The sequence below is a fragment of the Bicyclus anynana genome, chromosome 10 (genome assembly GCF_947172395.1).
Source record: "Bicyclus anynana chromosome 10, ilBicAnyn1.1, whole genome shotgun sequence".
NCBI lineage: Eukaryota > Metazoa > Arthropoda > Insecta > Lepidoptera > Nymphalidae > Bicyclus > Bicyclus anynana.
In genome coordinates, this window is record NC_069092.1 from 54935 (window position 1) to 78956 (window position 24022).

Below are 24022 nucleotides of genomic sequence, written 5' to 3' on the forward strand. Positions count from 1 at the left end.
AATATTTTTAAACTCCTTAAAATGCACGGCGGCTGAATTTTAAATAATTTGAACATCATTCTCGCTTTGGAAGGTGAAATTAATGAAAGCTTACGTTCAGTTATTCACGCTCACTCATAAACGGCAAAAGCGACTTTAAAATATTTCGTAGCGCTCTCGCGTCCGGCGGCACCTCGCGCGGCGAGCCTGCTGCTACAGCTGAGACAGTGACGGCTTAGGTGTGTGATGAGTGTTGACTTTTGTACAAGAATAATATTGAGTAAGTGCAATTAGCACCACAGAAAACAATAATGTTGATAATGACGCGCAAGCAAACATCAATTATGCGCTCTTGTAATCGGAATATTCGGCTGAGTGATGTAATATAAAATTCACTAAACACGTCATTTTAATCGATGAAATTCTTTCATTTTTGTTTTTTATTGATTATGAGCTACACGGAAATAGCGCGGTGTCCCGGCGGTGTCCCGGCGGTGTCCCGGCGGTGTCAAGGCGTAGTACTGAGTAGACACTCTTCTTTCAAGATCGCATCACACTAGTTGTGTAACTTTTCTGTTTTAATTACTTTTTTTTTCTTTTTATTTTGTACAAAGCAAGCAAATGCTTAGCTGCAATCATACCTGATGGTAAGCGATGATGCAGCCTTTTCACTTTTAACTTGAGAATACCCGTATTCTAAGTGGTGGGGAAAACGGAAGCTGGAAGAGCTTTCCACATCTTTGAAGTGCGTATAAGGAAAGAGGATCTAAACCGCTAAACCGATCAGTACGCGTCCGAGGAATATCGACGACGTAGCGCTGCAGATCTCTGCGATGCCTGGCAGCCCTGTGGTAGAACGGCGAAGGTGGCACAAGACCGAACGGTTCCTGAGCGCACTCCCCGAAATATATAGAACACCGATACACAGGTAACCTTTCGGCGATGCTTTACACTTTGAAGTTTTGTTATTGCCTCATTGCCAATGAGCCTTCTAGCATGTTTATTCACTGAATACATGTGATGTGTATTGTATAAATATACTTTTTCTATCACACTTTTAATGAAACATGGTCGGGCACAAGAATTAATAACCAAATCAAGTGGTTTTATAAACAACAAGTATGCAGTTACGTTAAAATACTTGCGTGAATATTATTATTAGTGTTTAAAATAACATTATCGATATCTTAACTAGTTCAGTAATGGTTTCTTATCATGCCGACCTTCCCGAGAGTAGGCACAGTCGGTACGTGAGCGTAGGCCGGCGGCCTTGCGCGAGACTTGCGAGATTACGATCACTGAGGCGACGGCGAGTCATGGAGTAACAAATGCTTTCTCTTCAAAGTAAAATTGTCGGAGTGCCATTGTTGAGATGTTGATTTTTATTTTTAAAATTTTTAAGGCAGTTTATCAATAAAACTGTGGCATTCGAATAATCGAGTCAGTTCATGTTTTGATTTTCATGAATCACGATTAGATTGCGAGCTAATCTCACAGTGCGGGATTGGGGGGTCGTGTGTGGGGGTCTTGTGTAGGGGGTGAGGGCCGACGTGGTGCGTGCCGCGTGCGGCGAGGCGCCTTGCATGCCGCATGCGAAGCGAACGGCTCGGACGTTTAGATTAACCGCTGACTTTATTGGGTTCACCTTCGTTTGTGGCAAATTCACAAAAACGGCGCAACAACGATGTCGTGGCTGTAACGGAGGCCGCGTTTGGGTTATTTACTGTTAGCAGGAGATGTTGAGTACCTTATCGCTTTATCGTAGCAATGCGGGAGCGGTGCTGTGGTCTTGGGTTTGTGTTCTAGGTTGGGTTAAGATATACAGAGTTTTACAAAGGAATCCTCAGTAGAAACATAGAGTAAGTAACTTGACGATGCAGTACTACCGTATCTCACGGAGCTCGTTAAGTCCAACAGTGAGTTTGATCCGTTAAATTAAGCGAACCAGGAACTGTATCCATGTGGTACGTCGATTCTCTTTCTGCAAACGTAGCGAAACTTTAGCTTCCAAAACTAACAAAATGCATGGAAACGACCGATGCGATCGACAACATTATCACGAGACCTGTCGATAATAAATATCATTCCGATACATTTTTGAATTTGTAGAAAGAGAACAGACGTGGCACATGGCTACAGGCTGGTCTTTACTATGACATCACTGTAGCGGCCCGCCGAGAGCTGTTTGTGACGGAGCTCGTCCGAGACAGTTACACACCGCGACACTCTGTAGGACGCGCGCCTTGCACGACGCTCGCATGCCCCGCGACACTCTGTAGGACGCGCGCCTTGCACGACGCTCGCATGCCCTGCGACACTCTGTAGGACGCGCGCCTTGCACGACGCTCGCGTGCCCTGCGACACTCTGTCTCTTCTTAAGCCGTCTTATGTGCGTACCACACGCGTATGTGGAGCGCTAACAAAGTGTACCACACGCGTATGTGGAGCGCTAACAAAGCGTATTGTGTCAGTACATGCTCCACGATACCTGATCATGTAACATTTTTCTTAACCCGCTCGTACTCGTTTGTTACCATACGCGCAGTAATTCATTTTTACACAAAACACCTCTTAAGAAATTTCCCCCGGGACTTGTGAATATGAGAAAATTTATTAAAATAGCTAAGAAAATGATTTATATTATGCCTGCCTTCAGGAGATTGGGGAAAGTCGCTTACACGCACTACGGTTACTCAACGTATCTCGAACAAGGAATTATACTCAGAGGCACAATTATCCACCCTCTTTAATATGACGCGAGTATATTAGAGTGGGTGGGTAATTGTGCTTCTGAGTTTATATACGAACACCACCCCGTGTACGTTTTGCCGTCATGGGATCAATTTCTTAGTGTAGAATTAGATAACAAAAAACCCAAATTTTGATTTTATTGGATGCTGTGCCAGTGTTCTTTTGAAATTACATTATTTACATTATTATCGACCAACTTTAACCCTTACATGGCTACGATTCACTTACAAAAAGAGTAGATAACTTAGACCCAGCACGCTGCTCCGATGCGGGCGGGTGGGCTAGACTGATAATGTCCAATGCTGTAATGATCACTATCCTGACGCTGTAACGTGATATTAGCACTAATGCCTAACAACACCATTATCCCGACTTGAAAATTATTATAATGTACTCGACTTGCACGCCTATGAGGCAGATTGTGTTTGAACATTAAAATGTAACAATATCTGTATATGACCACATTCTGGCAATAAATTATTTGTGATTTATGATGATTTAAGACTGAAAATTTTTACTGAAACCTCCTTAGAACAAAGAAAAGTTCAGCATGACATGACACACACACAGCCCGGCCTCCTGAGCCGAAGTTGCACAGGACGAGCACCGTCTGACACCGTCGGCGACACATCTCGTGTCAGCTCTCGCGAACAGCACAGACCGCGGCGAGCGACCCGCCAGATTCTACGAATAAGAGTTCTAGATAAATAAATAAATAAATAAATAATAAAAAAAACAGTATCTTAATTGAATAAGGAAAGGTAAACAACTGTTGTAACTCATACTTACAGAGGTACGCAAGTAAAGCTCTTATATAAGCGTGACGTGGCGCGACAATGATTTTTAATCAATTGGTGAGAACTGTATAATGGAAATATTACGTAATTCATAATTCATACAGACATAAACGGTACGCAGACCTTGTCTTTGTCATCTAATACTTTCTCGCAACTTATAATTGTTATATATACTTTTTCATGTAGTGAAGATTATAAGATTATTTCCTATGACGCCGACACATTCAAGTATGTTCTTTTAATTTGAGTGCTAGCGCTAGTGCAGGAGCGGGCCACACGAGCACGTCGCTCGCCACGCGGCGTTCGCTCCAGCAGAACACAAAACAAGTGAAGGAGCCGCCGCGAGAGATGTGTGACAACACACTCGCGGCCGACAATTCCAGATTTTAAATCTCGTCGTAAGCTCTACTCGGCATTGTTTCCTCGTACCGTATTCAGCCGAGCTCTTCTTACATGTATTTAGGTACAATCTTTGCAAAGTTACCCCTAAATACGTTCAAATTTCTTCGCATTAAATGTAGCGCATTCGCATTAATGGAATTGTTGTCATCCAGAGAAACAACAGTGAAGTTACCCCCACAGTGCCTCGCCCACAGTGTCAGCGCAGGTCGAGCTTTCGGCGTCGCCGCCGTCGGCCGATCAAAGTCGAAGTCAAGTCACTTCCTCCATCACTTCCCTTTGTGAACAGTCAAGTTGACGACCAAACGAGTGCTAGAGTTACTCGATTGATTGACTCATATTGGTGTAGGTGTAGGTGCGCTCAGTTCTCGTCATCACAGTCGGCACTCTTGAGCTGCCGCCGGGAGCGGTGAGCGGTCGGCGACTCAAACGCGGCTCTAATTTCACCGCTAATTGCTGATAACAGCGGATTAATTAATGACTTTCAGTGTGGCGCGCGTGATAACGCTTGTTTCATGGAATATTCTAAATACATTCATTAATTTTGCCGAGGGCTCTGTTTCGGAAATTATGAACTAATTAAAAGTAATTATTTTTTAATTATATTTCTTTTATCATCATTGTCCAAATGTCGCCTGTCTGTTTGCTGTGACTCTAGTATAAGTCGGAAAGCAGTTTACTTTTTCCGTCTTTCCACACACGTCCCAAGGAAAGATCAGCATTACTTAGGAACGATTACAAGAGACCGCGATATAGCAGCACGACGTGTGTAATCTATAGCGACCGACGTGCGCCTCACGCCTCATCGCACTTCGTAGATAAGTTGTGCGAGGGCGGAAATTCCAACAAATATGAAATTAACAACAAAACTATACGAACTTGTGCGCGTCATTGCAAAATAGGCATTATTTTTAAATTTTTCATGTTTTCATTTTTTTGCTCGATCGACACACGCGCTAGATGAATGAGCTCGCACGTGTGAGTAATGGTTTCAGCGAATTTTTTCACCCCATTCATAAAGGTAAGTAATAAATATCACAAAAATACCTGTATAAAAATTTTGTTTCGGCGTTGTAAAAAAATCTTATTAAATTGTAAACGATTAAAATGTGAACTGGTGTAATTATTAGTAGTTTCCAACAATGAAAACAAAAATGGTTAAAATGAAAAGAATTCAAAATTTAGGTATTTTTAAGTTGTTTAAAATGAAATAGATTCGAATCGCCTCTACGAGCTTCGGCCGGACACCCCGAGAGATCCCAATATAGCCTCTCGCTGTATTCTAATGTATTTGCTCCTAAGTCCTAGCATATGCATTTCGTTAACTTGGAGAGTAAAAGGAACATTATTCATGTTCAAAAAGGATGACGAATGTTCTGTTAGCAAAAAAAGAACCCCCTTTATAGTCGTACGTAACTTTTTCGTGTTTGTGAAAATAAATGTTTCGCTTCGAGTCATCGGCAGTACGCGAGTCTCGTGCATAAGTAAATGGTCGTGGGAAGGGTACGACGCGGGTTTCTCATTCCATTTCGTTTGTAAGTTTACCCTTTGTACGTTAAAGGAGACGTGAAACAAAAAAATACACAAGAAATGTTTCTGACGACGTCGTTTATCACTCCTCCCATTTAGTTTCGGCGAAAGAAAGAAATAAATTCGATTCAAACAGTGTCGCTTTCGCTCTCGCCTCCGCTCCCGCTCCCGCTCGCACTCGACGCAACACGTGTCCGGCACTACACAGTGAGCGGTAGAGCTCTTTGTGATAGTCTCGTCTGGTAAAGTGTTACGGTCTTACTGATGTCTCCTGCCACACAACATTTAAATATTACGAAATTTCAGTAATCAGCTCACCTTTCAAATTACGGCTACATTAGCCGTTTGCCGGATACATATATAGTGTACAGTATAGTGCATATTGGTCGAATTTTTTGTTATGGCGAAATTCATTCTTGTCAAATTTTAGTGGATGATTTTAGATCCTATAGGCTTGGACAAGATAGGATTTTAACTGCCAAACCCACAAAGGCCTCCCAGTAGTCACGCCTGTAGGCGCCGCCACTGTTCCGCGCCGCTCGCGGCTCCATTACCTGATATTACTCTTGCGGGAGTCGTTAGCTCTCACTGGCGGCGGTACAGGGAGCCGCGCGACGTGTAGCGAGCGGCGCCGCTCCTCACTACGGCTGCACTAGTGTGCGCGCCCCGCTTCGCTCATGAATTTCTAACTCGCTGTCACGGCTCCGAAATTGAATTTGTGGTGGAATATAGCCTACTTTGAAGCAGATGCTACGAATTAGGAACGTTTTTCTTTTCTTCTAGGCCTAATACTTGTACCTAATACGTAATATGGAATACAGTAAAAGCTCCTTACTCGCGGGGGATACGTTCTATAAATGAGCCACGAATCAGAATCCGACAGAATCCGCGAATATAGGATTATATGGATAGGGGTGACAAAATCAAAACAAATATATTATGAGAAAAATCAATTAATTGAAGTTTTTGACCAAATTTTGTAATTTTATCTTGCTGAGATGGGTTTCTCTTTTGCAGATTTTAAGTCACTTTCAACAGTCAGATCCGCGAATAACGAAATCTTTAGCCGTGGACAAAGGAATTGGGTCGCAATTTTATAATCCGCGAATAGTGAAAATTCGAATAAAGGAAGCGCGAATGAGGAGCTTTCACTGTATGCTATCAGCTGATTTATAAAGTGAAGGAAAAACATATATCACGTACTTATATTACTTTATTTCACTTACTCGTAATGCTCAAATTGGTACGAAAGGTAAATAGATGCTTATGATTTGTTTTTATTCCAGTTTCTGCTTTACTTTTGAATTTTAGACATATTTATTATTATTTAAAATTTCCATTTAAGAATGTTTATAGCAATGATCACCTCTGAGATGGAAAGAGTAGCGGGTGCAGCTGTAGCTAACGAATAGTTTCCCCGGAGACAGCGATTGTCTGTTGACCCAATAAATTAATGAAATAACTCGAATGACTTGTCGAGTCTCCAAAGCATTCAGAATGGCACTCAAACTGTCACAAATTATTATATTTGTATAATTTAGACTGAAGAGATAGTTCAAAGCTTTACATAGTTGCTAAATTGACAAAATTACAATGTTTTATATTTTATATAATTTGGATATTATGTACGTATAACAACAAACTTATTGTTACTGTGACAATATTTCATAACCAGGTATATGAGAATATTTATGTTGAGCTCCAGAGGCATAGGCTGTTAAGCAAGAAATATATTCAAAAAGAATATTGACTTTATTTCTGATACCTGACCAATATTACCTTTCGAAGTAAGCGAAACGCTCAAAAGACTTTGTGCCTGTTGTGGATGTATTGAGACTTTGTTGGTGACCTGGATATCAGAACGTGCGTACTCCTACGTAGCACTTCGCATGCGGCGTCGCTCGGGTACATAACGAGAAGATGCGGGACGGTCGACCCGCTGTCCGCACGCTCCTTACTCTCGCGCCGCACTAAATAGACACTAAATCACCAAAGTTGCGGTCTGCCCGCACTAGACCCTTGCGGAGTGGGAGTGGGGGGAATATACAGTTATTAAGGGTGGCTTTGAAATGCAAATAAGGGCAAACGTCGCAACTTACTCGCCGCCGAGCTGAGGACTTTGTTTGTAATATACATAACATTATCGTTTGGAGAATTACTCGCAAAATAGTAAAATATGATTTACTTTTAAGTGCCACAGATGACAAATTGCAGTTTTTACTACTGAAGTCCAATTCTATAGTCGTGGCAGTACTATAGACATCCTTACTCAACATATTTCTAATAATAATTAATATTATTGTCAATGATATTCATAGTTTGCGGACATCCGCATGTCTACAGCTACGACATTACACAAAGAGATTCTTGAAACTCCACCCTGACAGTAGAATTGGTTCTAAAACTGTTTTAACGCACATGAATGTACGTGAATGAACAAAAATATATAAATATTGACAAAAACTAAAACGATTCCAGGCTTTGAGCGACACGAAGAGCTTTGAAATATAAATGTTAAAGTTGAGTCAAACTGCGGTAATGTGTACAGTCTAACAGATAACTTTATGAGATAAGCCGTTACCAGAGTTTTACTGCTGAACATTCAAACTCACAAACATTTTATAGTGAAAACATTACCGCTCGGCTAACGGCACTACTACTTCGTTTAAGCATTCTGTTCGCTGTAAGTAGAGTACAAAACCACGATCACAACTTCAGTTATACTTGTATTTCTGATTGTGTAAGTGTCGCAGGCTCCTTGATGCGACCTCAGCAGCGTCACCGGGTTCGGGGGAGCGCTGGAACATCGCCGGAGAGGGTCGGAGGATAGAAGCAGAAGAAATGGGCGAAACGACTCGAAGAGCGTCTCCTCTGAGACTCGGACCTCGGCAACTTGCAACGTGTGTCCTGTGGAAATACGTGGCGGACTGTTTCCTGTTCGACATTAAACAAATACGGAACATTTTAATAGAAACATGTTTGCTGCTCAAACAAACAAAGCGGCTGAACTTGAGGATGAAATTCAGCACGGAGTGAGATTATAGATTGGAATAGAATAGCACATGAATACGTTTCACCCCGATGTTTGGGGAGGATCTACGCAGATGCAAGCTTGTACAGTTTGAAGTACATCTTTATTCTCGACAACCAAAAAATTTAAAATTACTTGTAACTATTGAAGGTTACGACAGTATCGAGTCTACATATACATTTTTTTAATCATACTCGTATACACATCTACATCTATGATCACGATGACTAAAGTCCACTTGTTTTGAATCAAATCACATCTTGCTCGCATTACTTTTCCTTCTGTGACTACTAAGCGGTTGGCAAAAAAAAGCACTTCTTTTACTAGACATATAAAAAGCAGGTCAGTGCGGAATCATTTGATTTTATGAAATTGTATTTTTGCTTCTATTCATTTGTTATTATTTGTGTGTAAACACACGAAACGTCCGCCACGCGCTGGACGTATCCAATGAATAAATTTACACGCTAAATGATAAATAAATACACGGCTTTAGGCTCAGCGTATATTTTTCAAATAAAAACCCGCTATAATTTTTCCAAATCGAGCGCACAATTAACGCTAACGACGTTCAATGCGAACAGTTTTCCGTTCCGGAAAAGCTCGTGACATTTTGTTTCATAAAACACGGCCGCGTTTGGAATTTCCAATCGTGAAAAATTTAATCGAGTCGGAGCGCGGGCTCAGCGTGAAATACACGCGCTCGTCCATACATGTTACAACTACCCTTGCTTTCAATTACATTCCTTACTTACTGATGAATTTTGTTATGAGAGCGATTGGTGAGATTGTTGTGAGGGTTTCTTGGTACCTGAACCAGTGGAAGAGATAGTGCCTACAGATATCTGTCACAAAAGTTATATAAAAAAAAGTTTGTCATTTACGGCTGGTTTGAACGGTTCGGGTCGGAGCTAACACTCGTCGCACGCCGTGCCAACGCAAGTTGACATTCGAGCTACTGCGTGCCGGGCTCAGAACACTTAAAACAAACTATGTATTGACTCAATAATTTAACACACTATTTCATCTTTATCAATTAGAGTATTCTTGAGCTCAAAACTACGAAAGGTACAGTAAAGAGATAGTGCGTGTGACACAAAGTGAAGTGAAACACTTTGGTTGTGACATTTGATTTGTTATTTTCAATTTTCCTCGCAAATTGCTGCGACCGCACGCTATTTCATTTGAATGTCCCACAAAAGGGCGCGCGTATGTCGTTCGTACCATGTGCTCGGTCGCGCCTACAGCGGCATGTGCGCTCGGCCTTACATGGACGCGCGAGTAATGTTTTATGTACGAATGCGAGTTACACTGACTGCTCTGTTTGTTTGTGTAACGGAATTAACGATATCGGAGGACGCAGTTTGTTTTCGATGCTTCTCGTAGATACGCGAGCGCGATGTAAACGTTTGTCGTGGACACGCACGCGGTACTCTCGAGGCAGAATCGAGTAAAAATATTACGAAATTCTTCCTATCGTACTTTGTCATTGAACACGGCATTTAACGAAACTACTGAACCGATTTCTGCATTTTTTTTAAGGGACTAATCTAGAAATACTCTTTTAGATTAATTAATCTATATATTCAAGACTTTTGTTAGGAGAGTGATTCAAAACAACAAGAGATAATTTAAACATAACCACACTTCCAAACGTTTACTACTTACTCGTACTACTTAGTTAACCCTCCATTGTGGCTAAAATATACACTTTCAACGCGATTACCATAATCTGTACATTGTTGCGAACAAAAGCTGTTATAGATAATAGTATAAATGAGTTAAAATACATATTACACTACGAATCTCGTTCAAGAGGGTATCGAGGTTCACGAGGTTTAAGGCGGTTGAAATCGTTGTAAGGCGAGCACTTGTACTCGGTAACTTTGCACAATTTGTTGCTAATATGATGAAGGAGCTCGTCCGGGGGTGTGAGGGGTGCGCGGGGGCGGGGGGCAGGGGAGGGCTCCACTGACTGTATCCTATCGGAGCTCAGTCGAACAGCTTCACGAGTACCGTATAGACCATTTTAATTAAGAATTCAGATAGCAATAATAATCACAATCGTCAGGCCTATTTCAACGGCCCGCTACAGCGCCCGGCCTCCCTCCTTGTAGGAGAGGGATGTGGAGCCAGCACGCTGCTGCGATGCGCGTTGGCAGTTATCAGATGTTAGTGATAATGACCAGGAGCGATGGCTGCAGGTGTAACACCACCCACCTCTCAGTTCAGAACTGTAAATATGCACTGAAAGCGTTTAGGAAGAAAGAAAAGCTCAACAACTCATACCAGGATTTGAACCTACGACCTCGTGATACAAAATCACATATGCTAACCACGGGATGAACAGTTATAGTCACCATACAATAGTAAATTGAAAATTATAATCCTATAGTTGTAGGGACTGACAGGTGTCAAAAGTCAGAAACAATCAAGCTCCGTATTTATTATCGAGTAAAATTATTAAATCAAGGATTTCTTACAATTTGTAGTGATTGTTATGTTCTAAGTCGTGTAAAATAACCCAAAAAGTATCTGAATATGCTTATGTGAAGTTATTCGTTTACAAAAGTGCCTAAAACCAGTCGAGTGTACTTACCGGACTAAAAAGACTTAATCCAATCAACACCGTATGTGATCTATAATTAATTCGCAAATAATACTTGTGAACACAAAATATATCACTGTTTGATCACTTACTATAACAAAATAAACAATAACACAAGTGTAAAGAGTGAAAATTACTAGCTGTCACCCAACCGCCAGTGAGTCATAATTCAAACTGACAAATAAATATGTGATACCAGTGCAACGGCAAATTGACTATTGAAAAACATTAACTAGCTCCTGCGAGAAGCAACAAGAACGCGCATCAAAACAACTCATTATAGTTTTACCTACAAAATTTGTTGCGGACCGTATTATTACTTACCTATAATTTCATTAACGCTCATTGCTGCAGTACACAGAAAACTAAATGCTAACGTTCGAACATTACGAATTGTTTGTGTACTAGAATCGCATTCCATCTACTCTTATAAATTTATACAAATTATTTAATATACTAACCAACGTAAAAAATGGATGAGCAATTTCAACTGTTGTTTGATAAGATGAAAATGGAAATGCAAAACCAAACAACTGAATTAAGTAATATAATACTTGAAAAAATGGATGAAAAATTAAAGCCTGTGCTAGAAGAAAACAAAATATTGAAACTTAAAGTGGAAAACCTGGAACGCAAGGTGGAGCTGTTAGAAAGAGATAGAAAAAATAATAATATAATAATTCATGGATTACCAGAAAAGGAACAGTCTATAGTGGATTTAATTAATAATATTAAGGAATGTTTTTCGTATGAATTAAATATAAATATAGAAAACAATGAAATTAATAAAATATATCGTATTGGCAAAAAAAACAACAATGAAAAACCAAGGCCTACGCTTCTGTCATTAGTTAGTGGGTGGAAAAAGACTGAAATTATGAAGAATAAAAAGAAATTACAGGTGTTGTATATAACCGATGACTATCCCAAGGAAATTTTAGAAATAAGAAAGTCATTACAACCCAAACTACTTGAAGAAAAGAAGAAAGGTAACTTTGCGTACATAAAATACGATAAACTCATAGTGAAGGAAAACTCTAAGACTACAGATAAAAGGAAAAGAGAGTTGTCCACCTCACCGCAAGCTGAATTACAGTCAAAAAAACAAATGCAAAATCTATCAAAGACCAACAGGATTAATGCTTTTGACATGATGAGAAGCCGATCTCATTCCCTGTCAACAATTCCAACGACAATTAAACAATAACAACTAGATACCGGCGATCGGAAACTGCAAACAAACATTAAAGATTCTAAAAAAATAGAAATGACACAACCTCCCCCAAGCCGGCTGGTCCCCGTGGGGGAAAAAGACCATAACCCTCCAAAAATCATAGAAAAATCGACTAGGAAAACCAAACAACCCCAGCAGACTCTCAAAATTGGAACATTAAATGTAAGATCTTTAGCAAGAACAGAAAAGTTTATAGAACTGAGATACCTATTACAAAAAATCAAAATAGATGTACTCGGCTTGGCAGAAGTCAGGAAGATGGGTTGTGCAATCGAAGAGCATGAAAAATACATTTTTTGTTACAAAGGTGAAACACTTGGCCAATATGGAGTTGGGTTCTTAATAAACAAAGAACATAAAAATAAAATCTCAAGTTTCACAGCGCTTTCAGATCGGGTTGCGCTACTTAAACTAAAATACGACAACCAACTGCTTACAATAATACAAGTATACGCACCAACTCACAATGCTGCAGATGAAGAAATCAACTCATTTTATGAAACTCTTCGGGAAGGTCAAAGCCAGGCAGGAGAAAACGTCCTCGTTATCGGTGATTTTAACGCAAAAATTGGCCAGATGAAAAAAATAGACGATAACGAAAGCCTTGTTTTGGGAAAATTCGGATACGGGAAGAGAAATGAAAGAGGAGACAAACTTATTAAATTCGCATTGGAACATAAAATGTCAGTCATGAACTCATTTTTCAAAGCTCGAGCAAATCGCAAATGGACCTGGCTATCGCCTTGTGGCAAAGTAAAAAACGAAATCGATTTTATTTTGTCAAATCACCGCTCCAAGATTACAATTGTTGAAGTACTACATGGCTTCGGATTCAGCTCCGATCATCGCTTGGTAAGAGCTACCTACATTCTAGACAACTAGAAAGACAGATGAGGATATATCGATATATCTGAGGACCCTAGAAACCAACTGGAAATAAAACACGTAGAAGAACAAGACATCCAACATTTTTACAACAAACTAGCTAACACTATCACCACCAGCCTCCCACGTAGATCAAATAAAACAAAACTAAAAACTAAAGACAAAATTCTCAGTGAATCTACTCAAACGCTTCTTAAAAGACGAACTGAACTTTTAAAAACAAAACAGAAAACTAAAAAAAATAGAGAAGAATTGAGTAAACTATTTAAAGCTACAAATAAAGCAATTAATAAGGACTACAAACACCATAGAAACAAAATAATAGAAACTAACCTAAAAGTCTACAGAAGCACGAAAAGAGCACACAAGGAATTGACCACCCATAAAAACTGGATCCAAAATTTAAAACTAAAATCAAAAGAACCTGAAACCAGACAAGATGTCATGAATTGCGCTACAGAATTCTATAAGGAGTTATATAAGAAAACAACAAACTCAATCTCTTGTACTGGAACCAAAGAAACCACAGATAGTTCCCCAGATATGTGTGATGTACCACCAGTGGATGACAGAGAAGTGACCAAACACATTAAAAAACTCAAAACAGACAAAAGCCCTGGTCCTGACGGCATACAAAATGAAATGTTAAAAGCCGGTGCTGTCATATTAGCCCGCCCACTAGCATATCTATTCAATAAAGTTCTTTACACAGGTCAAGTATTTGAGCAATGGAAACGGTCTGACATAATCCTTCTCTACAAAAAAGGAGACCCTCAAGATATAGCAAATTACCGCCCTATTAGCCTTCTTTCAAGTGTGTACAAACTATTTACATCAGTTCTACAGAGCCGATTGAGTCCAAAGATTGATGAATTCCAACCGGTAGAACAAGCGGGATTTCGTTCAGGATTTTCAACAACGGACCACATACAAGTTATGCAACAAATCACAGAAAAATACAGAGAATTGAATAGACCACTATACATTGCTTTTATCGACTACACTAAGGCGTTCGACACTATCTCTCACGATGCAATTTGGGAAGCTCTGAATAAATATCAAATTAAAGAAAATTATAAGAGAATACTGAAAAACATCTACAATAATAGCGTAAGTCACGTAAAACTAGAAGTACGAGGTCCTGATATACCAATCTGCAGAGGAGTGAGACAAGGCGACCCCCTCTCACCCAAATTATTTATACTAGTTGTAAGATTCTTAATATCAAAGAGCTCGACCACGAGTCCATCAAAAAAAAAAAAAAAAACAAAGTCTATGAAACATTGACATTTAGTCTATGAAATCACTACGCATTCTTTTTGATTCACTTCCGCGTCACCTACACAAGTTCAACAACCTCTATCAGATTAATCCGCAAATTGTCCTTTTTATTTCACTTGGAGCTCCATATCCGCTGATCGCCTAAACCTATCTTACAAACTTACAATATACAAACCGCAAGAAGTGTATCTACCAACCCGCGAAGAAGCCGGCCGGCGCAAGAAAAAACGTGACATGAAGCATGTGATAATAATTAGTATTTAACTGAAGGTGAAACCCAGCGATCCGCCAAAACTGTAAGTTTTCCTACAACCTTTCTGGTCCTTCGAGCCGGATCCCGTAATCTCAATCTAAATTCCTTCTTAATCACACAATTACACAAAGACAACACGCGCCATCTTGCATTCGACCGGTTCTTATTTTCACATCTTTCGTAATCCAATCGCATCCTACAGATTATAACGCAATACACGCATTTTAATACATTTTTCTAAAAATTACCGCTTACTTTTCTCATACATATATCTATTAACAAGAAGAATTAGTTACTTAACCTTAAAATATTACACTTGCATATCTATAAACAATTTAATTAATTTCTTACAACTCCTGAGCTTACAACATGTCGAAGCTAAATAAAAATATATTAAAACTAGAAGCACGCAAAGAAAGCCTGTTTAATATAATACAACAATTATACGATTTGAGCCGCTGCTTAGACGATGATCAAAACAGAAGTAGATTTTTAACTAGAGTCATTTCAATAGAAAGTACTAGGCAACAATTTATAAACACGGTAGATGAGCTAGTCACTGAGCAACTCAAGGAAGATGAGAACATCAGACCAAATTATGCTGCGCTTGAAGCATTTGATCAATTATATTGTGAAATTCAACAAGCTTTATCCAATGTAAAAAGCAAATCTCAAGGACTAGAGCAATATAACTTGTTGAATTCAAAATTGCCACCCATACAACTTCAGAAGTTCGATGGGAGTCCCAGTGCTTGGCCCGTCTTTTATGAAAATTTCCTAAGTTTAATTCACAACAATAATCAAATCTCAGATATGCAAAAGGTCCAGTATCTGACAGGATGCTTAACTGGGAAGGCTTTGCATATTTGTGCCAGTATAAGGCCAACTGGCGAAAATTACCACATAATCTTTAATTCTCTTGTAGAAAAGTATCAGGATACAAGGGTCTTGGCGTCTCAATATGTAGAATCCCTACTACATTACAAACAAAATACATTTTCTTTAGAATCATTTTTAGAACAGTTTTGTTCAGCAGAAGCTGCTCTTAGACGTTTAAATATAGATGATTTAGCAGATTTTATAATAACTCATATCGCTCTCTCAAAGTTAAATAAAGACACTGTAATCTTATTTGAACAAACTCACAAGGACATTAAAATTCCTAAATTTTCAGATTTAAATAAGTTTCTTAAAGAACAGGTTAAAATAATTACATTGCGCGCACAAACTACTCAGTCATATGCTAAGATTGAAAACTATAACAGAAAACCCAACACTACTTACAAGCCTAAGCCTCAAACGTTCACAAGTACAGTGTGTGGTAATACTTATTCTTCAAATTCTCAAATTAATCAACGCTCTTGTTTAGTATGTAAAAGTAAGGATTTTCATCCATTATATAAATGTGATTTCTTCATAAATCAAGATCCTAGAAACAGACTTGACATAGTAAATAAGACAGGATATTGTAAAAATTGTTTAGGATCTCATAAGACGTTCCAATGCCGCAGTCAAAATAGATGTATGAAGTGCTCCAATTTACATCACTCTCTGTTATGTGACTCATTTGCTAAACCTGGCACTTCACGTTCTTATACCGCTTCTCACTCACTGAACCATAGGGACACATCAACTAATAACACTTCAACTCACTTATCTGATAAACATTCAATAGCTCAACCATTAGCATCAAGTTTTCAAACTCAACATACTTCTGAAAATCAAAATCCACCTCAAAAGTCAAATGATTTAGCTCTCTCTGTCACAACATCAGCTTGTACTTACAGTAACATTAATCATACAACAGTATTGCTTCCCACAGCCGCTGTTAGTGTTTACAATAATAATGAACACCATTATATACGCCTATTTTTAGATACTGGGTCGATGACCAATTTCATAAGTAAAGACTGCTGTCAAAGGCTCAATTTGAAAATTAAATTTGCTCCCACTACCATAAAGGGTATTGGTCAAACCGAAAGTACTTCATTAGGTTTCGTTACATTTAAAATTCACTCTCGTTTTGATAACCGTTGTTCTTACACAATTAATGCTAGGGTCATTGACACAATAACTGACCACTTGCCTAATGCCCATATTAATGTCTCAGAATTAAATCACTTGCACTCTTTGCCGTTAGCAGATGATAACTATCATATTCCTGGCCCAATTGATTGTTTGATTGGAAATGAATTGTTTCCATTTTTAATTGGGAGTAATAAAATTATTTCACCGCATTATTCTGTTGTTGCAATTCAATCAACGCTCGGCTATATCCTTATGGGGAAAGCTAATTGTGTCATGAACGATCATTACCAATCTAACAGTAAAGCATTTTTTTGCAACACAGAACCACTATTACTTGAAAAATTAACAGAACGCTTTTGGTCATTAGAAAATGTTCCTCAAAGAAACCATGTAAGCCCAGATGAGGAGACTTGTGAGCGCATATTTAAACATACATATTCACGCGATAAAACAGGTAGATATACTGTACACTTACCCTTCAAAGAAGATCCCGCGAAACTAGGTGACTCATTCATAAACGCTAAACGCTCTCTGACAAACTTGGAAAGAAAGTTAGACTCTACACCCGCTCTTCGCGCAGACTATAACGCAACTATTCAGTCATACATTGACAAAGGTTATCTCACAAAAGTAAAGGATCCATCACGCACCACTAATTGTTATTACATTCCGCATAGAGCTGTTTATCGCCCAGATAAAAAAACTTCTAAAACTCGCATTGTACTCAATGCATCAAGAAAAACAACATCAGGAAAATCACTCAATGACTTATTATATACAGGACCCAATTTACAAAATAGCATATTTGAATTATTGATAAATTTACGTTTATTCTCTGTCGCCTTGACAGCAGATATCGAAAAACATTATTTTCAACTAAATCTCACACCCGCACATCACGCTTATCAACGCATTCTTTTTAGATTTGATTCTACACAACCAATAGATACTTATAATTTTACAGTTGTGTCATTTGGAGTGTCAAGCTCACCGTACCTTGCTATGAGAGTTGTACGTCAGTTAGCTGAAGATAGTAAAGACAAATATCCACTTGCATCAATTGAAGCTAATAACAATATGTACATGGATGATTACATAAATTCAGTCAATAGCTTGGATAAAGCTTTTGAAACTTATCAAGAAATGGTTAAAATGTTCAACTCCGGTGGTTTTAATCTAGTAAAGTGGATCTCTAATAACACTGAACTCTTAGCTAAAATTCCTTCTGCTCATAAAAATGAAAATTTTATCAATTTCGACTCAGACTCTCAAGATGTTACAAAGATTATAGGTATGCAATGGCATCCTAAGTCAGATACATTCAACTTTAAAATTAGTTTAAATAATGACACTTACTCAAACACACAGTACACTAAACGCTTAATTCTTTCTATAACCGCGCGTTTATTTGACCCCTTAGGTTTTATAGGCCCTGTTATAACTTTCATGAAACTTCTTATACAAGAGTGTTGGAAGTTAAATCTTGACTGGGATACTCCAGTACCCATCTCAATCTCCCACCAATTTACTCAATTCTGTAATGAACTCTCATATTTAGAAAAAATTCAAATTCCACGTGATGTAGGTATATATTCTGATGTACACATCACACTATTAGGATTTTCTGACGCTAGTGAGAAATGCTACGGAGCCGCGGTATACCTACGTGTAAGCTCTAATGAACAATCTCAGGGATGTGTTCATTTACTCACTTCCAAATCAAGAGTAGCACCGCTTAAGAAAATATCTCTCGCCCGTTTAGAACTTTGCGCCGCTTTACTCTTAGCTAATTTAATTAACTCTGTACGAGAGGTTCTAACTAAACGCTGTAAATTAAATGAAATATATGCATTTACAGATTCAACAGTAACGCTTACATGGATACATTCACCCGCTTATAAATTTCATACATTCGTTGCTAATAGAATAACAGAAATAAATTCTAAATTACATTCTAAACATTGGTTTCATATAGATGGTCGCGAAAACCCCGCCGATATAATTTCTCGCCCTATAACACCAAAAGAGTTGTTGAAACGCAACCTTTGGTTTAAAGGTCCACAATGGATTACTTACCCTAATTCTCAATGGCCTGTAAAAACGTTCATTGTTGGAAGTAATAATGAAAACCTTGAGGAATCAAAAACAACAGTTTTAAAAGTTGAAGTTTCTCTTCCCAACTCTCAACATCCGATTGAAAATTTAGCCGAACGCTCTTCAAGCTGGTCTAAATTACTCCGCATTACAGTATATATTCTAAGATTTTCAAAACGTCTTAGCTCTCGAGGACTCGTCTCAGTTTCAGATTTGGAATTTGCTGAAGTTTATATTATACGTTACATTCAACATAAACATTTTTCAAGTGACATTTGCGCTCTTAATACTAACAAAATTTGCTCTAAAGCTATACTAAATCTCAACCCCTTTATGGATAATGACCTCATTCGAGTTGGTGGTCGTTTGTCCAACTCACAATTAGAGTTTGGTCAAAAACATCCTTTTATTTTACCTGCAAAGGAACGAATTACTCATCTCATTGTTGATTTTTATCATATAACTAACTTGCACACAGGACCGGCTCTTTTACTTGCACTAATTAGACAGAAATACTGGATAATTGGCGCTAGAAATTTGATTCGTAATCGTGTACACAAATGCAACATTTGCCATCGCATTAATCCTAAATTTACCTACCCTAAAATGGGAGAGTTGCCCGCATTTAGAGTAGCACAAGTCAAAGCTTTCGTTTTTTGCTCTGTAGATTACATGGGACCTTATTTCGTTACTCATATACGCCGTAGAGGCATAAAAAGCCAAAAAGCATATGTTTGTGTATTCACTTGCCTAACTACTAAGGCAATACATATAGAATTGGTCTCTGATTTAAGTTCAGATTTATTTTTAGCAGCCTTTTTAAGATTAATATCACGAAAGGGGCCTGTTAGCTTAATTTACAGTGATGGAGCTACAAATTTTTTAGGTTCAAAGCGCAAGTTAAATGAAATTTATTCTCTTATACAGTCCAAAGCTCATCAAAATTATATTGAAAACAAACTAGCAGAGCATCGAATTCAATTTAAGCATAGCCCACCATATGGTCCACACTTTAATGGACTAAGTGAAATTAACGTCCGCTGTATAAAAACTCATTTGTATAAAGTTATAGGTACACAAATTCTAACTTATGAAGAATTAAATACAGTTTTAGTTCAAATTGAAAATCTGTTAAATAGTAGACCATTGTGCGTCTTGAGTGCTGATCCTTCAGACCTATCTGCTTTAACTCCAAATCATTTTCTCAACATCACTCCTATGAAGTATTTACCATCAGAAGACTTGACTGACATACCTGACACTCGGTTATCACGCTATCAATTATTAAAAAAGATCACTCATTCCTTTTGGAAACGGTGGAGTCAAGAGTACTTAACTTCTTTACAACAGAGACAGAAATGGAATACACCTTCTAATCCTATTACTACTGGAACTGTTGTACTGATCAAAGATTCTAATACTCATCCTTTATGTTGGCCTTTAGGAATAGTAGAACAATTGTATCCAGGGAAGGATAATATAGTCAGAGCAGTCAAAGTTAGAACGCACTCCGGAAGCTATATCCGTCCTGTTGTACGGATTAGTCCCTTACCTTTGCAATAATATTTAATTTCATTCAAATTGTTTTAATTAAAGATAATTCATTTATTTAGTACATTATAGTTATAAATATATTTTCACATATACTTCAAGCTCAACGCTCAAACCTTATAATTCAGTTATTAATTTATGTAGAGGGTACCTCTACGCCCGGGGGAGTTGTAAGATTCTTAATATCAAAGAGCTCGACCACGAGTCCATCAAAAAAAAAAAAAAAAAAAAACAAAGTCTATGAAACATTGACATTTAGTCTATGAAATCACTACGCATTCTTTTTGATTCACTTCCGCGTCACCTACACAAGTTCAACAACCTCTATCAGATTAATCCGCAAATTGTCCTTTTTATTTCACTTGGAGCTCCATATCCGCTGATCGCCTAAACCTATCTTACAAACTTACAATATACAAACCGCAAGAAGTGTATCTACCAACCCGCGAAGAAGCCGGCCGGCGCAAGAAAAAACGTGACATGAAGCATGTGATAATAATTAGTATTTAACTGAAGGTGAAACCCAGCGATCCGCCAAAACTGTAAGTTTTCCTACACTAGTATTACAACAAATTTTCGATAATATCAACTGGCAGTCGATGGGGATAAGAGTAAATCAAGACCGACTTACTCACCTCAGATTCGCGGACGATATTGTCCTATTTGCTGAAACAAGTAAAGAACTAGAAATAATGATAAATATCTTAAATAAAGAAAGCGAAAAGGTTGGACTAAAAATGAACGAGAATAAAACAAAGGTAATGACGAACACCCACAGAAATGCTATAAACCTGAACGGAAAGCCACTTGAATATGTGAAAAACTATATATACCTAGGGAAACAAATATCATTCGAAAATAATAACGAAGAACAAGAGGTCGAACGGCGTATTAATATGAGCTGGAAAAAGTTCTGGTCCTTGAAGGAAATCCTAAAAGGAGATCTCCCCCTCCATATTAAGAAAACCGTCCTAGATACCTGTGTCCTACCTACTCTCACATATGGGTGCCAAACGTGGACTTACAACGCTAAAATAAAAACTAAAATAGCAGTATGCCAGAAAGCAATGGAAAGGAGTGTAATGAAAGTAAGAAGAATACAAAAAGTCAGGAGCGTACACATAAGACGTAAAACAAAAGTTATAGATGCCTTACAATATGCTCTAAAGCAGAAGTGGAGGTGGGCAGGTCATATAGCAAGATACACGGACAAAAGATGGACTTTAAAGACAACTGTATGGGAAGGACCAACTGGAAAAAGGAGAAGAGGGCGCCCCAAAAAAAGGTGGATAGATGATATACGAACAATAGCAGGAAATGATTGGATAAAGAAAGCTAAAGACAGAGAGGTCTGGAAAAAGCTGGAGGAGGCCTTTACCCGAGAAGGGGTTCCGATCAATGGTAACGAAGAAAGCGACAGCAATTAATATATTAACGCATTTTTTTTTAGTTTATAATATTATGTTAGTTTTTAAGTTTAAAAATTGCTTGTACGTTATGTTATTTTTTTATTTGGATTGGAAATAAACAGGCTTATTATTATTATTAACATTTTAAACGCGAAAGTTTGTTTGGATGTTCGTTTGGATGTTAGTTACTCTTTAACGCCGAAATTTGGAATGGAAATAGATTTTAGTCTGGATTAACACATATGCTTTTCATCCGGGAAAAACTCAAGGGTTCCCGAGGTATTTGTGAAAAACTAAATTCCACGCGGACGAAGCGGTGTCTGCTAGTATGGTCCATAAAATACTAGTATTTTGTCGTAGCAAAACAATTTTCCAAAACATCGGCTCACGAATGGCTATTACTTCAACCAGTTCCCGCCGACCCTCCGGGCTCTCCGCCGGAGGGAAGCGACTCTCTGCGACGAACTCCCACAAATTGACAACATTAGTTCGTCAGACGCCCGTCTCTGACTCCATTGTTTCTGCAGCGGCTGATCGCCGAGCACTTGTCAGCCCTTTGTTACACTGACAGAGGCCCGAGCGAGAGCTTCCGAACAATTGCGACTTCGTGGAGACAGATTGAAGGCTGTACGTTTCAATTGAGTTTACGGATTGATTTTCTGAAATAATACGTCAAATAAACCCTTGAATCCCTTCCTCGGCTCAAACACTCTCTGTTTGCTCGGCACCGCCCTCGGCACACCGTACCCTCTCTCCTTCGTATAGCGCCGAACAATCGTAACAAAAACTTTGAATAAAATTTTGTTACAACAGTAAGCCTGATCTCGGAGATCTGATTTATTATGTATGACTGTGGCTGAGCGATGAATAGGCCAAGAGAACGAGTAATATTCACAGTGGATATGCATGATTTCGGTCAATACTGTGTTAGTAAGTAATAGTTAGGTTGTAATAGTAGTAATCTATACTTATAATAAATCTGTAGAGACGTCAATTCTGTACATGAAATATATTTCCAAAATATCAGGGGGTGATTAGTGATCGATACTGATGCCAAAAATTTAATCAGTAATATTTTTGTCTGTCAGTCTGTTACTATGTAGGTTCGTTATACAAACAAAAACTACTCGACGGATTTTAACGAAACTTGTTACAAATATTCTTCATACTCCTGGGCAGATTATAGTATACTGTTCATCACGCTACAATCAATAGGAGCAGAGCAGTGAAGGGAAATGTTGGGAAAACGGGAAATGTTACTCCATTTTTACAGCGATACTACTGTACGGGCTGGATTAAAGAGATCTAAGGGCGGACGTAGTAGTGGGCGTCAGGTAGTAATAAATAATTTAAACCAATAATTATGTCAAGTTTAAATAACTTGTTAGGATATTCCTGTTTCCCATTTTCTTTACGGCACTGAGTCTTGGACTTCGAGTGAAACAAGAAAAATATACTTAGAAACGAAGGCTAGAGAAGAATGCGTGACATATCATCAGGACCTGATCTCAGGAAGTGGACATCAAACAGAGTCTTCCTTCCATCTCCCAATGTCGTGAAAAAGCTCAGCTGTGATCTTTGATCATAAATAACATTTAAGATGAGTAAAATGAAAAGTATTAAAAAGGCCCTTCAAAAGAATTTGAATTTAATCAAAAATAACTTGTGATTGCGTTCCGTTTGTCCCACCATTTCCGCCGCCAACTAAATTAACTGCCTCCCTCCACCCCTGGTTACACAATTTAAATATTAATCGTCGTCCGAAAAGACGCACAATTTCACCTTTTTTGAATATTCCTACTTTAATTAAGCGAATGAATTACTTTATTTAACAGACTATTTAACAGATAAATTAATTTATTCCGCAGTACTCCGCGCTGATTTAAATAAGTGAACTCGCGTTGGTGCCGCTTTACGTTTAAATAAAATGTGAACGAGTATGAAAAATTCACAGCGAAGTAATTATGCCAACATCGAGAGCTGAGTGTTCGCAGCAAACAGTCGGACGGCTTTACATTTTAAGCTTTCGCTGCGACGGACACTCAATCATCGGGTCCGTGTTGACCATTCGTTTCTCGGGACTGCTCCACATACATTTGTATAGACATTATTGTATTGGGCATTTATAAAATAACGAGACAATGTGTACTCTATCGATATCATACATCAGTCACATAATATTTACGAAGTAC

General features: G+C 38.4%; 2 protein-coding genes across 2 annotated transcripts in view; one reads left to right on the forward strand and one right to left on the reverse strand.

Annotated features, from left to right (window-relative positions):
• LOC112049664 (calexcitin-2) overlaps positions 1–24022 on the reverse strand; it is a 71323-nt gene that overhangs the window by 13549 nt on the left and 33752 nt on the right. The gene's annotated exons all lie outside the window — the stretch shown is intronic.
• Positions 11568–12302, forward strand: LOC128198449 (uncharacterized). Its single transcript, XM_052883992.1, has one exon. The coding sequence runs from the start codon at positions 11568–11570 to the stop codon at positions 12300–12302; it is 735 nt and encodes a 244-aa protein (XP_052739952.1).